Source organism: Amblyomma maculatum, chromosome 1, assembly GCF_055883805.1.
Source record: "Amblyomma maculatum isolate TAMU_Amacu chromosome 1, ASM5588380v1, whole genome shotgun sequence".
NCBI classification, from domain to species: domain Eukaryota; kingdom Metazoa; phylum Arthropoda; class Arachnida; order Ixodida; family Ixodidae; genus Amblyomma; species Amblyomma maculatum.
The window spans coordinates 102,272,084-102,295,214 of NC_139344.1; the positions used below are offsets into that span (position 1 = coordinate 102,272,084).

A 23,131-nucleotide genomic window follows, 5' to 3' on the forward strand; every position below is an offset into this window, starting at 1 on the left:
GCAGACGATACTTCTCTGACGCTTCTTGCGAACATGCTTGGTAAAGCTCGGCGTCATTCTCTCTCTGCTTTTGAAACCGCAAAGCGGAAACACTGTTCACGTGTAGCAAGAAAGCCATTTCCAGTTATATTTTCGTCTTGAAGTGTAGTTTTGTGGCTATTAGTGTTTATAAATAGCGATATTAACACTTATTTTCGCAAAGGTGTGTATTAAGCATTCAAGACGTCGTTGAATCTGCGGCAACAGGCTGACGGCAAGCTGGCGATGAAAAAGTTGGTTTATTGCAACAATTGCTTTGCTCAACCAACCAAGACATCTTTGTTCTTTGTTACAACATGCGCACATGTTTTTTGCCAGGCCTGCAAAGATGACTGTGAGTACATTCCTTATTCATTAACGCAGGATTTGAATATGAATAGATCGGTGTTATACTTCTTAGGCACTCGAAGCAAGTGCAAGATTTGCAACGCAATATGTTCAACTGCCCCCTTGAGTCAAAACGTATGTATTCCGACTACTCGTGACCTGAGTATGAAGATAAAGACTCCTCACGTTGTTACTGGTTCTGTTTCAGATGAACGCCGATGTTCGCGAACTGTTCAAAGACCCGAAAATGATTTTGCAGAGGGCAATGATGGTAGCAACCTTTGCGATTATATATTTCATTTAAAAAATGCATGCAGTATCAAGACCGCTTTTTTTTTTTTTTTTTTTTTTTTTCAGATTGCGTTTTTATTGTTTTTGTAGATAATAAACCCATCGTTCCGGTGTTTTTTTTTTTTATTATTATTATTCTGCCTTCTAGATCACCGAATTCCAGGTGTCGCAGCTTTCCAGGCTATCTACATCTCTGAGGCATGAGGTACGAACAGACAGGATTCTAACTCTATTTCTTTTACACAGTGCTTAAAGTCAGGAGGGCCTTCAGAGGTGTCAGATCCCCAGCAGTATTGGCAAGGGATTCGAGGCCGCTGCACTAGTCTGTAGGGACAGCATGAAGACGAAGTAAATAACGTTCGGACTTACTTTTTTGCGCACACGCCAACTCTCCTTAATTTCACCGATTCGCGCAGTGCTAAGGCGCTGGCTGAGCAAAACAGACACAATAATAATAATAATAATAATAATAATAATAATAATAATAATAATAATAATAATAATAATAATAATAATAATAATAATAATTGGTTTACAGGAAAGGAGAGGCGCAGAATATGTCATACATTCACCGTTAAGTTCTGAAGCGCGCAGTAAGGGACGGAAGGTGAAAGCGGAAGGCTCATAGTAGTCATAGTGGAGGGCTACTGAGCCATGTCCGGAACAGTAGTCGAGCATCTCAACCACTGCGCCACCGCGGCGAGACCAAACCGAAACCTACTGACTACATTTTCTCACTGGATGGTGGCGGTCGCGCCATCTCTTTTCTGCAGTGGAAGGCGTCATGACACGGCTCCGAGGGTAGCGCTACAAGGTGCGCGGGCCGTTTGAATATTCAGTTTAAAACGTTTCGTCTGCTTCAACTGAAGCGCTTCGAACATTTGAGCTGACATTGACATTTGAAAAATATCAGATACAACTTATTTAACGATGTGTTATGAATAAAAAGGTATTGCTCGATTTCGTTTCTTGTCGGGCGACTTTATCTAATTCATCCGATATCGTCTCTTTTCGTGGACGACATCGCGAAGTTTTGAGTTGTGTTTTTCTTGTTTATTTCGTAGTGTGGTGCAGTGTTTGCATTCTTCTATGATGTTCTGATATGTTTGTTTCACTGTGGCGTGGCGCCTGTAGCTGCGCTATGCCAACCTACAGTGAGAAAAAGAAAGCGGCGTCAGTGCCGCTCTTGAGCGAGAAATTGCCTTTTGCGGGTTTCGGTTCGTCGAGCTCGACTTCGGCGGTTATACCTTTGCGTGATGCGCGGCTCAGCCAAGTAAGCATCGTCGTTAAACTTGCCACGGCACAGAAGTTGCCGCAATACGCGAGCATTCAGTTTAACCGCAAACAAGCTAGCGGCTGAAGCGGGAAATTGTTTGAAAGTCTTCACGTTGAAAACGCAAAACACTTTGCATTTCTTTGCTTCTGCGAAGTCTCCGTCGCATCAGCCTAGCCAGGCTGTTCAGAAACGCTACGTTTGCCCTAGTTGACAAGAGTACTATAAATGAGTGGTTTCGCGAATGTTACATGCGTTGGAATTGCTGAAGCTTCGTTTCACTGTGTAATGCGTTACTACATCAGATACCTGCATTACACTGGCTGGGGGTCGGGATTGTTTTTTAGTGGGAAAGCACTAATCCGAAGGTTCAGAGCCTAGCAAGATCGTCTAACATTTCCGCGCCTTAGAGGCAGAGTAAAATTAGAATAGAAAGACAACCCAAAAGTGATGAAACAATAGAAGGATAAAGCTGACGAAATTAATACCGTCATGACTCAGTTATAAGACGAGTTACATGTGACCAAGTATGACTTGTAAAGTGGTGTTGTATTTCGTAAATAGAAATTGATGATGCCATTAAATTGTGTGACTTAGTATGAATTACAAAATTTATGTAGTATGTCTTAACAAGAAAATTATGACGTTATCAATTAAAGTGACGAAGATAACTTGCAAAAGTAGCGTAGTATATCGTAACTGGAAAGTGAGGACGTCGGGAAATCGCATGACTATGGCAAGTGGTATGTCGTAACTGGAAATGAATGACATGATTAAATCACTTGACCAAGCACGGCCATTCAATGGAAGCAATCAAGGATAAGTGGTAAAACGGGTTAAACGTAAATAAAGATGGTGGTGGTGGTTTGTGGGGTTTAACGTCCCAAAGCAACTCAGGCTATGAGAGACGCCGTAGTGGAGGACTCCGGAAATTTCGACCACCTGGGGTTCTTTAACGTGCACTGACATCGCACAGCACACGGGCGCTTTGCTTTTCGCCTCCATCGAAAAGCGGCCGCCGAGGCCGGGATTCGATCCCGCGTCCTTGGGAACAGTAGTCGAGCGCCGTAACCACTGCGCCACCCCGGCGGGGCGTAAATAAAGAGTTAAAACTGTAATGTCGCATTGTATATACGAATGCTGTAAACATTCTGTATTTCGAAAACATTATATCAACCCCATTACGAGAAAAGCCTTCGACGTTGTTGTGCCCGGCCAAAGCGGCCCAGAAATTCAGCCAGACGCCAAACTTCTCCGGGGAACGCCTCCTTCACAAAATTCGGTTACTGCTTTGCAAGGCACTGGTGCACTGGGGGCGAGCCGTGTTAAGGGGAGAGAAGCTACGTGTTCAACATGAGCTGATCAGCGACGAGATGGTTCGGCGCCGTGGCCCAGGCGATGGACCCCTTCTCGCTCCGCGGCATATTTGAAGCAAGAGCGCAGCAAGCTCTCCCATTTGCCCTGCGAAAGTGCTGCCGTCGGATTGGACCATTTGAGCATCAACGGATTCTCGGTTTACGGATACTCAAGTGCTTCCGCTCGAGACGCCGAGAGCGAGTTCGTCGCTAGCGTCCATCGGGAGCAGTTCGCCCCCTGAGAGTGCGGACGCGGCGGAATCTCCCCGGCCGTCGCTGCGCAAGCACCGTCGTGTATGTCTATGTTAGCTTTCGCCCCCAGAGCCGATCTCATTGTGTAAATGCCTGTAAATAGTGTATAAAGCTTTTTCTTCATCTCACCAGCGCCGACTCGGATCCATCGCTACCACCCAGGGAACTCTTTGGCACAACCCTGTTGACGGTGGGATACTGTGTGATAACCCCACCGGCATAACAACGTGTAGAAAAATGGTACAAAAAATCATCAGCACGTCTCTGGCAAGCGGCGCTTGACACATATTGCAGGCTCGGAGGTTGGCATGCCTGCCTGTCCTGTCTACCTCATGAGCATGCCTTTGACAGGGGATAATAAGCGACAGGTGACAAGCAGGCAACTAATTGGCCAGCTGTTTGTGTGACGTCAGGAGACTACGTCACATGGCTCAATTTGCCGGAGCTGCCAACTTTGGCGGCACATATGAAATGGGATTCCCTTGTATCCTAGTCAGATGCGCTATAGGCCACGCAGGCACTCTCGAGGCTTTACGTCCCTCCGGCCAACTTGGGCAGCATGCGTCGCGGTCCTCACGAGCGTGCGTTGGACAGGTTAGCAGCTGCCATGGCCGGGCAACTGTCGGCCATCGGCGGCGTCCATGGCGCACGAAATCCAGATGACGTCACCATGCCGGTGCCACAACGTAAGATGACACGTATCGTCGTGCAATTCAGAATGACTCAGAACTTTGTTAGTTATGCACAGTAAGGTGTAGAGCATGTACAAGCATTACGCATATTCATGACTCATAGTCATTATACTGATTCGCATTCTCACTCGTCAGCATTTTAAGTGTCTCTGCCGAATTGTTTTGTTTTTCCTTCCTCGCACGTGTGCTCGAATCAATCTTGGGGCTTTTTGTTGGAGCTTAAGGCGACTACTATGCGCAATAAAAAGAATCAAAATGCGCATGTCTCATGAGGCGATGAAATGCGAAAAAGGTAGGATTTTGACGTAGGTAAATGGAGTAGGACGTGCGGAATCTTTTGCGCGCAGATAGAAGTTGGTGGAGACGACGACGTACAATGCACAGCAGGAGGTTGGGTCGCAGTCTCCACGCGTGTTGACCGGCTGCGTCGGCTGGAACTGTTCCGTACTGGCTTCCCACCAAAAAATTATTGGAGTCGAACCACATCCGAGAGAACATGCAAGCGTCACATTTTGCTATAGGCTCTGAACCTCCGAATGAACACTTTCGCGCTAGTAACTGTCGCACTGTCGGTGAAGACGTGGAATTTACTTCGAACCAGCTATGCAATTTTTGTGTTATGTGTTTTACTTGATGATGATGATAACTTTATTTTCCACCAGATTAGGAGGCTCCAATTTCCGCCCCCGGCACGCAAGCCTAAGGGACGGGAGCAGAGACCTCCGCGATCAGAAGCAGGCAAAGAGGTCTTGGCTCTTCGCGGCTTCTTCCGCCAGGCGGATGGCTTGTAGCTGTGGAGCAGGGACCTCGCTCCGCAGCAGGGCTTCCCAGGCTTCTATACAATTTATATTTGTTTTAGCCCCTGGGGAGCTAGTACATTCCCAGATTATATGGTCGAGGGTCCCTCTCTCCCCACAGTGCTTGCATTTATCGTTTCTCCTATCTTCCATTTGGACATAATATGCCCAGACCGGGTTTACAAAGTTCCCAGCTTGCAGGCGCCGCCATGCGACTGCCTCCCTGTTGTTTAGACTTTTATCCGGTGGTGGCACCAGTCTCCTGTTTAACCTGTAATTTTGAAGAATCTCCGTATAATTTTGCAGACGCTCGTCCATGTTCCGGCAATTGGGCGGCTCCACAGTTACCCGGAAGTAGAGAGCTCGGGCTAACTCGTGGGCCTCTTCGTTGCCAGGAACGGACGTGTGTGCAGGGGTCCAAATTAGGCGAATTTTCCTGTTTAGTCGTCTACTGGCCAGAATCCTTGCCGCTTCCGGCGAGACACTACCCTTTCCAAAATTCCAAATAGCCGTTTTGCTATCGCTGATTATGAAATTGGCTTGTGTTCCGACGCAAGCGAGAGCTATTGCAACTTCTTCAGCCGTTTCGGCGTTGCGGCTTCTAATGGTGGCGGCTGATACCGGGGCACCTCGGCCGTCGACTACCGAGGCGACCGCCGCCCCCGTTTTGCCACTTATCGCATCCACGTACGCAACCGACTTGCTGTCCATCGAATCGAAGCGTCTGATTAGTGCTTCTGCTCTCTTCTCCCTCCTCTCTGCGTTGAATATGGGATGCATGTTACGAGGGAGGGGGGGGGGGGGGGATGATTAGATTTTCTCGGCAGTCCTGTGGGATACTTGATTTTTCTCGTAGTCCCCTATCTGTTTGCAGGCCTACCATTTAGAGTATAGTTTTGCCCGTGGTCGTTCGACTTAATCTTTCCAGCTGCGAAACTCTGACAGCCTCCGCTATTTCGTCCCAGCTATTGTGCACTCCCATAGAAAGGAGCTTCTCTGTGGATGTGGTAATTGGTAAGCCCAAGACCCTCTCTATGCACCGCCGAATGAAAGAGTCTAACCTCTTCTTCTCCTCCGACCTGATATATAAGAACGGCGTGGCATAGCTCACGCGACTTATTACGTAGGCTTGGATGAGTTTAAGCAAGCTTCTTTCCTTCAGGACTCGTCCTTTCAACGCAATTCTTCTAAATATTCCAATGGCTTGTGTGGCAGATCCATCTAGCTTTCTGATTGTTCCATCATTATATCCATTTTCCATATATATATATATATATATATATATATATATATATATATATATATATATATATATATATATATAGTTGATTCCATTCTCAGATGACGCAATAAAATATAAATTCGTAAACGCGTATATGCTTCAAGAATATTTGGTTAACATGTATCCGTGTTTGTGTCGTGTCTACCGATAGTCAGGAAGATGAATATACTTTGACACGCTGATATTACACTTGTTATTTATTGGTTGGTTAATCGGTTAAAATGTTAATCTTGAGTTCTTAGCAACATTTGGAAGGGTGGCGAGGATATAACTGCGATGTTAATTGGGGATTCAGTGCACTTGTACTTCTAATGAATGAATTTGTGCTTCTTTTTTGTGTCGTTCCTGGCTTCGCGATGGTAGTCACAGATTGTGGAAGCCAGACAGTGTGGGCATCTTTTATTATAAGTGGTATTAATGTTTTATATTCTAAGGGCTTAGTTGTTGGTCGCGTGAGCCAGATGTACCTCGTCGAGGGAAAACTTTTCATTATGCCGCTGATGATATGTTAAGAATGTGTGTATCCCACCTGAGGTCAGCGCTTGCATAAGCTGATTAACTTTGTTACGCGTAGTGCCATGATGCTGTCCGGCACGAATAAGGATTGCTTTTTCTTGGTTATTGGCATGCATAAAGGCTTTTTTTCGATTTTCCCCCTTCCCCTTTCTGTTGCACCATTACAAATGAATTGAAAAGTTGCTGAATTCGCCATTGCGTTTTATTTCTCTTTGCATGATTGAGTGATATGCAAGGGTAGCTTGATGTTACAGTTAATTTTTATTTCCCTTTGCCCGATCGAGTCATCTGCAAATAGGTGGATGTTACAGTTGATTTTCGCGGGGGTCTCATTAATGAACACTCAAAATATTAACGGGCCAAGGGTGGAGCCCTGCCGCACTCCCGAATTAGCAGAGGTTATTGTAGACGTGTACAAATTGTAGACGTGTACAAAGGTTACAAATTGAAAACACTAGGAAAGAACGTATTAGACCCAGACAAAACTTCTGTGTCTCCGATCACGATTTGCAGCTTTGCATACTTACTCAAGCCTATATAAATATCTAGTAATGTAATATTAGTTTGGCTGCGCTGATCGATGCTCCAAGTCATTTCCGACGTCTGTTAACTGAGTGGTGGTCGACAAACCATGACGGGATCCACTCTGGTCAGGAGATACCACATTGTTTGTTTGGAGAGGAGGATATATTCAAAGCCCTTACATCCTGTGCTAGAGAGTGAAATTGGTGTGCAGCTTGGAGGAATGGTATTGCTACAGGTCGACTCATCTAAGATGAGACTGACGAAGATTGTGTGTGTGTGTGTGTGTGTGTGTGTGTGTGTGTGTGTGTGTGTGTGTGTGTGTGTGTGTGTGTGTGTGTGTGTGTGTGTGTGTGTGTGTGTGTGTGTGTGTGTGTGTGTGTGTGTGTGCGTGCGTGCGTGCGTGCGTGCGTGCGTGCGTGCGTGCGTGCGTGCGTGCGTGCGTGTGTGTGTGTGTGTGTGTGTGTGTGTGTGTGTGTGTGTGTGTGTGTGTGTGTGTGTGTGTGTGTGTGTGTGTGTGTGTGTGTGTGGCGAGTGCTCAGGGCCTGAATCCCTGGCAGCCGAGATACGGATTGTGCTTGTGTCCAGTTCTGTGTGAGTGCTACAGTGTTTACGTGATGTGAACGCCTCCTGCCACGTAGCATCTTGGTGGAGGTGAGGACATTCCCATCCTCCGCTTCCTGGCTTATTGCACTACGGAGCTTCGCAGCGTACGCTGCACCGGCACTGCCACCATGACTCAACCCAGTGGCTCGCGAAGCCCCACTGCCCCTACATTCATGGTCATGGCTCATCCCCGTGACTCCGATATCTTTTCCGGTGCCTTAGGTGACAATGTTGACAAATGGCTATCGATGTACCAACGTGTCAGCACTCATAATAGGTGGGCCCCCACCGTAATGCTGGCAAACGTAATTTTCTATTTGTCTGGAGCAGCGAGACAATGGTACTACACTCACGAAGACGAATTAACATGTTGGGACATCTTCAAAGAAAAGCTTCGCATTCTCTTCGGACCACCAGATGCTTTGAAGCTCGCCGCCAAAACACAGCTTGAGTCGCGTGCACAATCCTCCAGTGAAAGCTATGTCACCTACACTTAAGACGTGCTCGCCTTATGTCACCAGGTTGACACCGCCATGTCGGAATCTCAAAAGGTTGGCCACATCCTAAAAGGGATTGCGGACGACGCTTTCCATTTGCTCTTCTGCAAAGGCTGTGATACCATGGATTCTCTTATCAAGGAGTGCCGTCTTTTCGAGCAAGTAAAGAGCCGCGCATTTTCCCACAGTTTCAACGACTTCCGAATACGGCCGCCTCATCTTCGTGTGTTATGCAGCAGCAACCAACTAACACACCTTCCCCTTCGCCTCTTAACAACACCGACGCCGTCACCCGGATCGTTCGCCGCGAAATGGAGGCCTGTGCACCTGCACCACCTCAAACCACCGTCTCCGACCACCCCTTGCCTGACGTCTCCCTTATTCAGGCCGTCGTGCGAGAGTTACTTGCAAGCTTTGACCTCTCGCTTGCTGTCTACTTTATCGGAAACCCCCGTGTCCGGCCACCAAGCACGAATGTTTTCCGTCCTCGAGCCTCGTACTTTCGTCGCTAGCGAAACCCAGAAGAATGGTGGACGCCTGATGATCGCCCTATATGTTTCAAATGTTACTGTGTCGGCCACATTTCCCGGCATTGCCGCAACAGATGGTCTCCGACTTATCGCATCGAGTTTTCCTATGACTCCGTCCAGATATGCCCGTTTTCCGCCCCAACCACTGCCTGACCAATCAGATTCGCTCAACGATTTCGCAAGCTCCGGACCACGTCGTTCTTCCCGCTCTCCATCTCCACGAGCCCGTCGTTTTCAATCCCCGCAGCCCCCTTGATCTTCGGCTGCAGCCTCATACGGCCGATCTGATTTGGAAAACTAGCTGATGCAGCTCCCGGAGGTGACGCTGCATCCACGACCAGGCCCATAAATCCTCTACAGACCTCCCGCTTAAACCAATTAGACATTTGTGTTCATGGTATCCCCGTGCGTGCGCTTGTAGACACTGGAGCGCATATCTCTGTCATGAGTGCGAACCTTCGTCGCCGTTTACGTAAAGTTCTCACGCTGGTTCGGTCTCGGGTGCGTGTCGCGGACGGCGGAACGGTTAGTGTTGACGGACTCTGCACTGCTCGCGTTAGTGTTGCGGGCCATGACTTTCCGATGCAGTTCACTGTTTTGAACCGTTGTGCCCATGACCTAATCTTCGACCTCAATTTCTTATCAGAACACTCTGCCCTGATGGACTGCTCGCCAGGCGTCCTACACCTAGATCTCCCAATCATCCATCCTGAACCCTTGCATTCGTCTCCCCGACTGTATTCGCCGGACCAAGTTTTTCTGTCCTCACTAGCCGCCTCATTCGTTACCTTGCGTCCTGTCTCATCTACCCTCGATGGTGACTACTTAGTTGCGCCTAATTCTGATCTCTTGCTGAGCCGCAACGTAGCACTGCCCCATACCGTCGCTACAATCAAGGGGAACACTGTGTCACTGCCGTTGATCAATTTCAGCTATTCTGCCCAAGTGCTTCCACCTGGCATTGCGTGACCATGTTCTCACCTCTTGGCTCCTGTCAAGTTGCCCCATTGGATACTGACCATGTTCCAGCTTTTGCAGACCCTGCCAACGATCCTACTCAAACTGACGTGATCATGGCAATGATGCCCTCCGATTTACTCTCTGTCCAATCTCGTCAGCTACGTGCGCTTCTAGAGTCTTATTGCAACATCTTCGACCTGCATAACAGCGCCCTCGGCCAAGCTCTGTCACGCACCGCATCGAAACCGGCGACGCTCCTTCTATCCGCCGCCGACCATACCGGGTGTCCCATGCAGAACGAAAGGCAATTCAGACAGAAGTGGCATAAATGCTGGAGAAGAACATTATTGAGCCCTCTCATAGTCCCTGGGCTTCGCCTGTCGTCCTGGTCAAGAAGAAAGATGGCTCATGGCGCTTCTGCGTGGATTACTGACACCGGAATAAGATCACTAAGAAAGATGTTTATCCGCTTCCTAGAATCGACGATGCCTTGGATTGCCTCTACGGAACCAAATTCTTCTCGTCCATTGACCTGCGATCTGGCTATTGGCAAATTGTTGTGGATGACCATTATCGAGAGAAGACTGCGTTTGTCACACCAGATGGTCTGTATCAGTTTAAGGTTATGCCTTTGCCAGCCGCCTCCTATCCCCTCCAAAGAAGAACTATACTCCATTACCGAACGAGAGTGCTTGGCCCTCGTCTGGGCTGTTGGAAAATTTCCACGCTATCTATATGGCAGGCCATTCACAGTTGTCACAGATCATCACGCAGTGGGCTGGTTTTCTTCTCTGAAGGATCCTATTGGTCGCCTCGGACGTTGGGCGCTACGACTCCAAGAGTATGACTACATTGTGATCTACAATAAGTCCGTCCAGCTGCACAAAGATACTGACTGCCTCTCGTTACCCTGTTGCCCAGACTGATACTCCCATTGGTGCATGCGTCAGTGACCTGTTCTCACTGTCACCGTTTACAACTACTGGTGAAGAACAGCGTCGGGATGCCGAGCTTCTCTGTGTCATTAATCGCCTAACGTCCGCCCAAACCGACCCTTCACTGAACCGCTTTGCTCTCGTTGACGGCATTTTATACCGCCGGAATATTCAGCCCACTGGTCCTGACCTTCTCCTAGACGTCCCCAAGCACTTAACAGTCGTTCGCAACGAATTCCACGATCTCCCAACTGCTGGCCACGTTACTCGCACGTACGACTGCATCCGTCGTCGGTTCTTCTGGCCTGGCCTCTACCGTTCAGTGCGCCGTTACGTTGGTGATTGTCAGCGCCGAAAGCAGCCTGCGTCTGCTCCCGCTGGCTTTCTTCAGCCCATTGACATCCCGCTGGAGCCTTTTCCTGAGTCCACTTCTGGCAATAGATGGCTTGCAGTAGCCACCCGGTACGCGATAACGCGCGCGCTCCCCACGAGCACTGCTGCTGATGCCGCCGACTTCTTCGCGACCTCATTCTTCATTATGGAGCTCCCCGCCAACTGCTCAGTGACCGTGGCCGCACCTTCCTTTCAGCAGTTGTGGACGACATTCTCCGCTCCTGCTCAACTAAACATAACCTGACGACCGCTTACCACCCCCAAACCTATGGCCTCACTGAGCTGCTCAATCGCACCCTCACTGACATGCTGACCGTGTACGTCTCATCTGATCACCGTGACTGGGACGTCGCCCTCCCATACTTTACACTTGCATATAACTCATCTCGTCACGACATTGTCGGCTACTCTCCATTTTACCTCTTGTACGGCCGTGAGCCTCAACTGCCGCTTGACACTTTGTTTCGAACATCCGGTCCCCCACAATCTGAATACGCCCGTGAAGCCGTCCCCGTGCTGACCATGCTCGCCAAGTCGCCCGTTCCCGCTTGCAAGCATCCCAAGCTTCCCAACGAGAGCACTACAACAGCCGCCACCTCGACAGCTCCTTCTCACCTGGGTCACTTGTGTTACTCTGGGTGCCTTCACGCCGTATTGGGCTCTCGGAAAAGCTTCTTTCTCGCTATGTGGGCCCGTATCGTCTGCTGTGCCAAGTATACCAGCTGTCACCTACGAGACTGAACCTGCCTTCCCCGAGAGCACTTCCCGTACCGTACACAACGAAACTGTTCACGTCTCGCGCCTTAAGCCTTACAACCTACCTTGTCCCGACACTCGCTAAGCAGCACCGCGACGGGGCTTCTGCGCCCGGGGGCCATGCTACAGGTCGACTCATCGAAGACGAGACTGGCGAAGTGTGTTTATGTGTGGCGCGTGCTCGGGGCCAGAATCCCTGGCAGTAGTCTATGTGTTGACATCCGATACGCCTTGTGCTTGTGTCCAGCTTTGCGTGAGTGCACCAATGTTTACGTGGTGTGAACGCCTCCTGCCACGTAACAATATTTTTGGGAGCGGTTTTTTTGTTCTACGAGGATTTACACCCCCGGTCTGTATATGGAACGTCGTAGCCTGTTTACGTTTTCTACAAATTGTTTATGGAGTCATCGATGGGTTATTTATTGGGCGTTCGCTGGCGGCTTTTCAAGGTTACCGTATTCTAATGTAACTTATGAAGGATGCTCTTTTGTCATTCTTGATTACTTCCACGAAGTTCGGCTTCCATGCGGAATTTCATTCCAGTGCAGATGGATTTTAAAACCTGCCGTTTCAGTGGCATGGGTTCATATTACTTGCGCGGGCGCAGCACTGCAGTCTGGATTACTCAGGTGTTCTCGACACGCTAGTACCCGCTCTGCTTCAGTAAATAAATTATACGGCTCACAGTGCTGAGACCAAGTGTTACAGCGCTGTGCTTTATATTCGACACGTACATAAATCTCGTGGCAGTGCTAGATTCCAGGTTTGCGGTTGCCGCTGCACGAGTCCTGGACTGAGCATCTCTCCCGAACAGGACAAGCTTGTTAGTGCGGAAATAAATATTTTCCACCACTACCACCACCGCCATCATCATCATTATCATCATCTGTAACAAAGGGGAATGGCCGCATCAGCATCTGTATTTAGCAACCGCGCCATCTTTACTCTGTATGCAAAAAGAAATATGTTGACTTCTATTGTTATTTCTACGCAAACGCTGAAGATTTTCTTGGAGAGTGTCTTTATCCTTTTTACTCAAGCCTTGTGCCGTGTGTAACTTGTAGCTATTGTTGATTTATCTCCTCGCACCACCTTTCATTCGGTTGTAATCAAAGAAACCACCTCTGTATGCAGCAAACGTATTATACGGACAATATGGAAAGAACACAGAAATATTTATTCTAATATAAAATTAAAATAAAGGCCAGGTGATCAAAAGATGCCTCGTTCTATAATTAAAAGAATAAGCCACAAATCTGTGTGTAGTAAGCATGGAGCAGAATTTTAAACACCAGCGGCATCGATAATACTGCGCATTCCTGTCATTCTCTTCGGTTTGTTAAAATAAAAATAAGCCAAAATTTTATCACAAACCACCTAGAAAGTATAATACGTTGTGTTGCACGAATATTCTAGTTTTTACATGCGCGGCGAATTCTAGCTTTTGAGGCCGTCCTTGCGCCCGCACCGCGTAGTTAAAACTGTCACAGAGAAGCAGTGGGGTGCGTGTTTTTTTTTTTTTTTTTTTTTTTTTTTTTTTTTTTTTTTACAGTGAATAGCAAAAGACAAAGCTGCAATACTACTGAAAGAGGACCTGCGGATCTTTAATGGCTGGCGTCGGCGTTGTCGGTTTATGAGCGGAAAATCACGAACATAGCCCTGGCAGGTGACATGGCCAGACAGTGATTGGTCGGCGGGTTGAGTTACGCCACAAGGCCACGTGACATGACTTATTTTGGCAGAAGTTGCAACTCGGGCAGCGTGTTTGAGTTGGGAGTGTGGGACGCACGCTACCCTTATGGCGCATTCGGTTGGGGGGGACGAAAGCAGAGGCGCGGAGCACTGCAGAGCAGTATAGGAGCGCGTCGAGCAAGGGTGTAACTGTCCTCCCACGGGAACGCTCTCGGCGTGTCGAGCGCAGTGAACCACGACCACATGACCACACTTCTCTCCCCAGCATTCTCCGCCTGCCCGCAATGACGGCAGTTGCAACCCGAGGAGAGGCCAACGCTCCGTGAAGAACAGCTTGTTTTGTATGCCTTGTTCTCACAGCGCGGCGCGATCTGCCTCCTTTGGCCCTTTCGATGCCAGCAGTGACTCTCAAACATGCATACAGCACATGAGCTTTCCGCTCCTGACAAAGATCCGCTTGAGTTAAGTTTCGAAGCCGCTGTCCAAGCTGCCACCCGCCGTGCTCGTCCAGAGAGGCGACGGTCTGTTCAACTGCTGGCCTTCGAAAGGGTTCTCCTTTCACCCGCTGTGCTTGGATGCGCTGACCGGCGGTCTGTTAAGGTGTGCCTGCTGGGCACCTTGGAGAGCTACTCGGAGTCGAACGAGGTTGCAGCATGTTTATTGCAACTCGTCTCTTCTCCGCGAAATCCCCCCTGACACCTCATTAAATAGCCTCGTCAAACAGACCACAACGCTAAACCAATAGGAACGAAATAAACTCCCTGGGCGGGGCAACAGGCTCGATCCTCACACCTGCAGTGTTGTACGCACAAATTCACGTGTGCACATTCCATAGTGTTCGAATCCGCTGCCGTCGTCACGTGCGCGCGTGCCAGACAGTCCGAGTCCCGTGGGAATTTAAGCTTCGTGGCATCCGCTGCTCCTTTACACAAGAGGCTAGCACGCACACGCACATGCACACACCGCAGATTATCTCCGCCTAGCCGACGCGCGGACATCCGGTACGGGCGGCATTGCGTCGGCGACTTGAAATCCGTTCCAGCCAGGCATTCCGCGGTCCAGGGTCAAGGGAAACAACGAAAAGGCGCGCACCGCGCGTCAGCTTTCAAGTGAATACAGCACCGCCGCTGTGCTCCTCCTCTACCACTGTAAGCCAGTGGTTCTACTCCTGCTCTCCCACTGGAGGGCGCCCGCTTCTCTGAGAGCACTTTCAATGTGCTCTCGAGTGCGCCTGCTCTCCCACTCGATTTCGCCATTAGGCAACGCGAGTACGTTTGTACGGCTCGGTTAAAACGAGGCTTTGTATCTATGTCGGGTGGTCTTTCGTATAGTGTGACAGATTACAGCTGTATATGTGTAGGAGGATAATAGAGGTGCAGATACGAACAAGGATCAGCTGGGGGAGCCGCGGACGGGACCCATTAACGTTGTCGCGTCATACACAGTGTAAGTGTCTCAGCTTTTTTTTTCTTTTTTTAATCTTCACGATGCAGTCATACTGCACTAATGGGATCCATAATATGGGATCCGTGTTGTATTTTCGACACCTGTAAAACTGAAAAAAGTTTGCCCATTGCTTTCGAGAGAAAAGGAACGAAGAGACACGGAGCACAGCACGTGCAGGATAAACCATCAGACCAAGTTCACCAGGTGTGCCTCCGGGGTTATCTACCAGATACCTCTATCTTGCTGCCGGGTATACATCGGCCAAACAGGCTGGTGCTTCGATGAGCGGGCCCTTGAACACAATAGGTCTATGCGCACCGGCAAACGTAGCAATTTACCTCTGTATTGCAAGAACTGCGGATGTGACCCCTGTCTGGATAGAACCACCTTCGTCGGTAGGGCAAGGGACAAATCTGAAAGGGAGGTCATCGAGGCCTTCCTAATCGCCAAAAAAGGTGAAAACTGCATCAGTTCACCGTCAGCATCACTATCAAGACAGGAGATAGGGTATCTGGAAGGGCATGTTCGGGTTCCACAGTCGCTTTGATTCTGCTATAATGTGCTGTTGTAACCGTCGAGCGTTTTCTTTTTCTCGATAGTGTTTTTGTTTTGTTGAGAGGCTATATAAGCCAGCTGTTCCCAAAACTCTTCCTTGAAATGCCTTGCAAAAATTTATCTATATCCTTGACTGTTCCAAATTTACTTTCGTTTGGCGCTACTCAGCTGGGACTCAGCAGCGGGACAGTTCGCTCAGCGGTGCACAAATTTGTTAACGCCTCTGGTTGGGTTCGCTGCTATAGGTGTGCCCATTCCGCTGCGTTTCCCCTGCAAGTTCTTATTCAGTTGAAATTATTACTTTTTGTTTTCTGATCAGTAGGGCATTTTTCTGTCGTATTGTATATTTATATGTATTATTTTTTTTTTAATCTCCAAGCTAACAGCATAACTCCCTTATTGCAGATTTCACGCATGGCCAAGCCCCCTCGTGGGTATGTGCCATTATTTGAGGGCACAACAACAACAATATGCGTGCTCCGTGCGCTGCAGGCTACATAACCGGCTCACTGGCTCGTAAGGCAGGTGAAATCCAAGCTTGTACGGTAATTTCGTGTTTCATTTCGGTTCTTATTAAGTGGTTGTGCTACATTTATGATAATATTTGGTTCGTTCCCACGAAATCTGTGACGAGAATGGGGGGGGGGGGGGGGGGGGGGCTCCGTGCGAGTAGTGTCAATCGAGCCATAGCTAGGTGCGCTTTTCTGCGGTGCTTTCGCTATATTCTCGTCATTGGCCAATTTGCGGAAATCTGTAAAAGCGTCTCAACAAGGCATGTTTTCCAACAAAAAGGCCTTGTTCCTCGATATTTTCGTGCTCGTTTTAGAAATGAAAAGGCAGGCACCCTTTAGTAGGGATGGGTCGCTCCGGAGCGAGCCGGATCTTCGGAACCGCTCCTTTCAAAGAGCGGGTGAGCCATTTGGCTCCGCAAAGTCGGATCCGGAACCGTCGGGGCCGGAGCGGTCGGAGCCGTCGGATCTTTCGGAGAGCTGATTGCTGGTGGTCTCGCTCAGTTACGGCCGGTCTCGAGGGCCTCGAGACCGGCTGTGGCTCAGTGAACCTTTCCGTCACAGGCGGGTGCGACTTCCGCACCATCTATTAGCGATGCAAGATAGCAACCTCCTGCCATTTGTAGCAAGATTCTCAATAATGCCCTCGCCCTCGGCTGTCTTTTGAGCGGAGTGCGCCGCTCTTTTGGAGAGCGAGTGAGGCGGTTCTTTTGCTTTTGTTCTATGGATGAAGATCTGCTAGATGGCTGGAACGGCGGTTCTTTTGAAAAGCCGGTTCTCTCTTTCAGTGAGCCTTTTCTGTCGGAGCCCAAAACGCAAAGCGAAAGAGCAACTATAACGCCCTTCCTGGGTGTCACAACCAACCCATTGTATTCGGATCTTCCCGCGGGTACCACTGGCGCAGTGCTGCTGGTTCCCGCTTTTTTCTTCTCTTGCAGTTTTGTGGTTTCGTTTCATGCCGACGAGTGGGGACCCGTATTCGTACTCGTCCGCTGTGTAAAGTGGTCCGCGGCAATCTCTTTGGCTCTGTATGCGTATATAGTGTGAAACCCGATGTCACTGAAGGGGGGAGTAAAGGAGCTTTAATTGGCAAAGAATGGCGCCGTTCAATGCCATGCTGCTGTTCGAACGATGTCTCACGACACTCATCGGTCGTACATTATTCGCTGGTGCAACACCACCATTTGAAGACGAAGTCTTTCGTGTCTCAAATGACAATAGAACGTGCAGTTCATTCTTTTGATGAAATAGCGTGCAGGACGAGGACGAAGATAGAAGTGGACACAGAGAGCACTGACTACAACTATTATACATCTGGTCGGAAGAGAAGTGAAAGACGTCAGTGGGAGGTAAAAAGGGGGAACTAATGACCATATGCCCGTCGCACAACTGCCGTTCGCGCCAAACAAGAAGGAGCATCGCACCGGCAGAAACACGACAGCTGCCGTTCTGCTATCCAATGCCTCCTTAGTGACGGCGTGTGAACAAGGCGAGGCGTGAGAATCCAGCGTGCCGAAGCACAGTGAAAAAATAAAAATGAATAATAATAAAAGAGAGAGAGAGAAAAAAAATGCAAGCCAGCGTTTGCCCTCTAGGGATTTTTGTCGGGACGAATGTAACAGACTGTTTTTCATTAATTCTGGAAAAATAATAATACTATAAGAAAGCGTAAAAAGAAAATGGGGCCCGCGTGTCCGTCACGGCATTAAAGGCGAAAGGTAGAGCTAGATCGTTGTTATGGCCTCTTAAAGGCGAAAGGTACAGCTAGATTGTTGTTATGGCCTTTTTATAAAAAGGCCATAACAATCGTCTAGCTCTGCCTTTCGCCTTTAATGCCGTGACGGACACGCGGGACCCATTTTGTAAACGGGATAAACAGGACGGTGCCTGAATGATAGATATATCTATCATTCAGGCACCGTCCTGTTTATCTCATTTACACTTTTCCCCACAACAAAAGAGTCTCATTTACTAGTCCCTCAGTATACATTCAACAAATCAGTTTTTATGCGTCGTTAGCATCCATGAGTTGGCTCCGGCACGGAGTTACTATAACGGGGGTAAGTATATTGACAGTGTTTAAAAAGCGGAGAAAGATACCCACATCTCAAAATGTCGCGCTATCTTTTTTAGGTTATGTGACAACGTCTCTATGTACTGAATAGCAACTGTCTTTCACTGCTTGTTGTAGTTATCAGTAAGCTGGCTATGTCCGCATTTTCTTTTCCTGCCCAAGCACGGACGCGCAGTTAGAAATGTATACGAATAACCCATGGTTAGCTGCAGGGAAAAGCCGGGCGTCAGAGGATCGAGGCCAATGTTGTCGCACTCCGAGCGTGCTTGGTACGCGGTGTTTTTTAGTGTGCGGAGCGGAGCCATGCTCCGGAGAGGAGAAAAGCAGAGCGAAGTGGTACGAATGTTCCGCGTTCTTTCGTAGCATCTTCCTCAGTCGTCTTAACAGGCAGAAACCGCAACTGCAATCACAACCGCAGGCAGAAACTAATTCTCAATGCCACCGCTTGCTGTGTCTCGTGAGGGCGTAAATTGATTTTACTTTGTATTGCTATTAATACTATATATATAACAGATCCGGCCCCTCCTGAGCGACCCGCTCACCTCTACAGATGTAAGTAAGCCAGTTAACCGTTCAAGTGAGCCGGCTCCGATCCGCTCAATAAAGTGAGCCGCCTTGCCCATCTCTACCCTTTAGGGCACATTCGCACACGCGAGTCGATCGCGGACGTCGCTCGCTGGATACCTGATGATTTGGCTTGTTTCAGAGCCCTTGCAAAGCAGGGAGAGAGCACAGAAAATCGGCAAAATAAGACACGCAGGGAGCGAGACGCTTGGGCGTGGTATTAAACCACAGTACTCTTTCGATGCTTCTCCAAGCCGCCTCTGGCAGCATTTATCAGTTTACAGAGAAGGGGGAAATTGGCTCTTTTCGTTTCCACATAGAACGCGAGACCTCCCAGAAAGGAGGCCATTAGGTTGGAAAACAGATTCTTGAAGTCATTCATAGGTCCTTAGACCAAAGACTCATGATGAGCGTCAGGTACGGAATTTAATGAAACACAGTGCTCCAAGCGCACGGTAAATGCATTTAATGACCTATAAACGGTGCTTGCTATGAGCAGCATCTCTAAATACTTTATCCTTTTACCTAAGTGCACAAGCTTTACGAAGCGAAGATTGTAAGCGCTCGCTTTGTCGCGTCTCACCCATTTCCGCCTGTATACCCTATAAAACATGTCATCGCCGCGATCCAATTCATCGTTATAGCTAAGCCCATTTTACCCATTTTATCTGTCCTCTCGAGAACACACACACACACACACACACACACACACACACACACACACACACACACACACACACACACACACACACACACACACACACACACACACACACACACACACACACACACACACACACACACACACACACACACACACACACACACACACACACACACACACACACACACACACACACACACACACACACACACACACACACACACACACACACACACACACACACACACACACACACACACACACACACACACACACACACACACACACACACACACACACACACACACACACACACACACACACACACACACACACACACACACACACACGCACACGCACGCACGCACGCACGCACGCAAAACTTTAAGAAAGGACCGGGAGCCCGTACCAGCAAAATCTTTACTGGCCTTAAGCCAATTAAATATCAATAAAAAGAAGCAAAAGCTCACGATAAAAAAAAGTTTTTTAAATAATTGAAATAATAATCATAATAACAATAAAAAAAAGAGAAAATTTCGACCTATAGGTCGAAATTAGCAAGGAGCCCAGCGCTATATGGCACCTCTGATGGCCCATGTGCGGGACATTAACCCTTATCCATCATACCAGTTCTTTTTCCACTTGTGTTCTTCGCCATGCCTTACGCGAGCCCTGCTTCCTTGATGCCAAAATAGCAGCGTATCTAAAGCCACAGCTCCGTCTTTTCAGGTGGCCACATTGAAGGCGGCCCTCAAGTCGACCACTGACAACGAGATCAAGTACAAGCAGTGAGTAAATGATATACCGGTGCCGGTCACAGTAGCTGTGCGGTCGGCGAAGCAAGCATTACGATTAACGCGTCCATTCTGAGTGCAGCCGTGCACAGCCTTTCTTTTTCAGGTGGCTAGTAACAGTTATCATTCCTTCGTTCGCGACCCATATATAGTCCGTCTCGGAAGATTGCACCCCATGCTCGGTACGATAAATGATGTTACGATCGTGGGCATTGCAGCGTCGTGGGTTTAATGAACCTTAGCCTAGAGGGCTTCTTACGTTGTGGGAAGCAAGAGGCAGAGGTAAAGCCGCGGCATTGATATTCGTTTTTCCTTTTCATGCCTAGCCAATGCCACAATCACGAAACAAACAATTTCACGGCTTTTGCACTCACTCAGGGTGTTTGCTGACGTAGAGAACCACAGCCCAGCACGAAACCATTGAGAGGCCGTAGTCTAACGTCTGGCTGGGTGTATGTATACATACACTGTGTATAGTATACTATACACAGATCTCGCATCCCCAGGTACGGGGCGGGAATAACTTCGGTGGGCGAGACCGATGCCTCTCCGGCATTCGTCGCGACTGAAAACGCTAGCACCGCCCCAGATCTCGAGGATCTCGCAATAGTAATTTCAGTACCATGCAGCAAACTACATATGTACTAATGATGCAAATACCTCGGTAATAACAAAAACATAATAACCCTCTGTCTCTTGGAAAGTGCCCGTAAACTATGTATCTAATCACCCCGCCTACATGCCATCGATGCTGGGTTGTTAGATATCGCGCACTTTCCAAGAGATTAGTGTTACTATTGTTATGGCGCTCGAATACTGTGCCCAACGATGTGGAATCAAGTCCTTGCCGCAGCTGCCGCTTTTCGATGGAGGCGCCCGTTTGGTGTGCGATATCAGTATGTTAAAGAACCCCAGATGGTCGAAATTTCCGGAGCCCTCCACTAAAGCGTCTTCCATACGCTGAGTCGCATTGGGACGCTAAACCTAACCACACACTGGGTTTCTTACGTTGCCATTTCACAGTTGCATACAGTTGCATACAGCTTTATTTGTATAGGATGTTACTAAGACCGAAACTATAATATGTATGCTCTGTTTGGGGTCGTAATCAAACAACTTTAATTAACACTTTAGAGTCCGTTCAGGAACATGTACGTTTTATTGCTTCAAATTAGGAAGTGCAAGCGTATCTGCAATAAAGACAAACTTTGGTCTTTCTGTCCTTGCTCTGCGCCGTAAATATTTTCGCATACATCTTTTCCGCCGGGCTTATTATACTACCCTATTCTCAGCGACCACTTACTGCTTCCTTCGTCTTATGCGGCTCGCTTTATCTTCAATCGGTATAGGCGCCTAGACTCTCCGACCGCTACGTTCAGCTTGCAGAATTCACCGGTAGAAAGAAGAAAGAAAGCACGTCTGAGACTCTTGCAGTCACTATATTTCTCCCGACTAGGTATCTTACCCGAAAACTATATTGCCAAAGATTCCAGGCGACCCTCACTCCATAAATACAGCTTATGTCTCGCACCCATCTTTGCGCGCACCGACACATATAAACACTCTCATTTCTGAATGGAATGCTCTATATCCCACAGTTCCCAATTATTTCACCCTCCTTGATTGATGTGCTGCAGCTGTTTAGTGCAGTGCATTTTGTTATTTTGTCTCATTGCATAATGTATGTGCTGTATTATTCGGTGTTATTGCATACACTGTATAACTGGCTGCTCTTGCTGGCCTTTTCGAGCTTGCTGATGACGGGAATACTGTCACTTATGTACCCTCCCTCTCCTTCTTGAACATGCGAAATGTCCTCAGTATTTCATAAATAAATAAATAAATATAACCTCGCGCGCTGATCGCAGCTTCAAGCTATGAATCTCACAGTCCCGAACCACCGTTTTCTTCGAACTGTAAATGACTAGAACCACCTCCATGCCTTCATCACTACCATCACCGATGCGGAAAATTTCAAGGGAGCCACCTTTGTTTTGTATGCATCTCTTCTCTTTAATACCTGCGGGCCTTGAGAGTATTTAAAATAATATAAGACAAATGACAGAAAAGGTCAGCTCACCTCTATCTCGCAGCAAGAGTCACGCATTAGGCACTTGCACATTCCTCCTGCTGCTACCGCATCTTCTGGGAGTCAAAGGCGCTCGGATATCCCTGAGAATGAGCGCTCATACGCGCTATATGATATCCTGCGAACAACAGAACTAGGATGCCTCGGGGACAGGTGCAGGTTAAGCTCGGATTGTAGGGCACATCTCAAGGACGCGGGTGACGTGAGAACCGCTGCATGTCGCCCCCAATCTCAAAGCACATTTTTCGAGTGGCGAATATGTCATATATACCGCGGCAGTTGCAGACATTCCCATGTCCTGAAAACCAACATTCCCTTCACCCACCTATAACACCCATCCAACATGCAGCTTTTATACAGGTCCACCGACATTTTGCCGTACGGTGTGGGAATGCGCGAACAACCCTAACCGACCAAGCGTAACTGCTCAAGTGTCTCGTAGGAACGTTCCGTACACTGTCCCTTCCCTTTTCCGGCCATCAACTTTTGCTGGCCCTCCGTATGCGACCAATCGTGGCCAGGACTTGACTTCTGATATAAGAGGCCCGCCGATGACGGCATGATTTAATTTTTTTTCTGCATTATTGTTTACCAAGTAAACCAACTGCCGCCTTTTAGAGGCACGCTCGCTCACAACAGGCCAACGCCGGATTTTATGCAGAACGGGGTCTTGCGAGGATAGCGTTTTAAAATATACTTCTCAGTAAGCCAAGGTGTTCCC

The 23,131-nt window shown here is 48.4% G+C and overlaps 1 protein-coding gene across 1 annotated transcript in view; it reads left to right on the forward strand.

Moving 5' to 3' along the window:
* Positions 1-264: 264 nt before the first annotated feature.
* The window catches only part of LOC146203332 (E3 ubiquitin-protein ligase RNF212B-like), a 99,334-nt gene continuing 76,467 nt past the window's right edge, over positions 265-23,131 (forward strand). The window contains exons 1-5 of the mRNA XM_084602999.1: positions 265-373; positions 440-501; positions 575-637; positions 806-862; positions 20,257-20,315. Of these exons, the coding sequence (XP_084459125.1) occupies positions 265-373; positions 440-501; positions 575-637; positions 806-862; positions 20,257-20,315 (350 nt within the window). The remainder of the gene's footprint in view (positions 374-439; positions 502-574; positions 638-805; positions 863-20,256; positions 20,316-23,131) is intronic.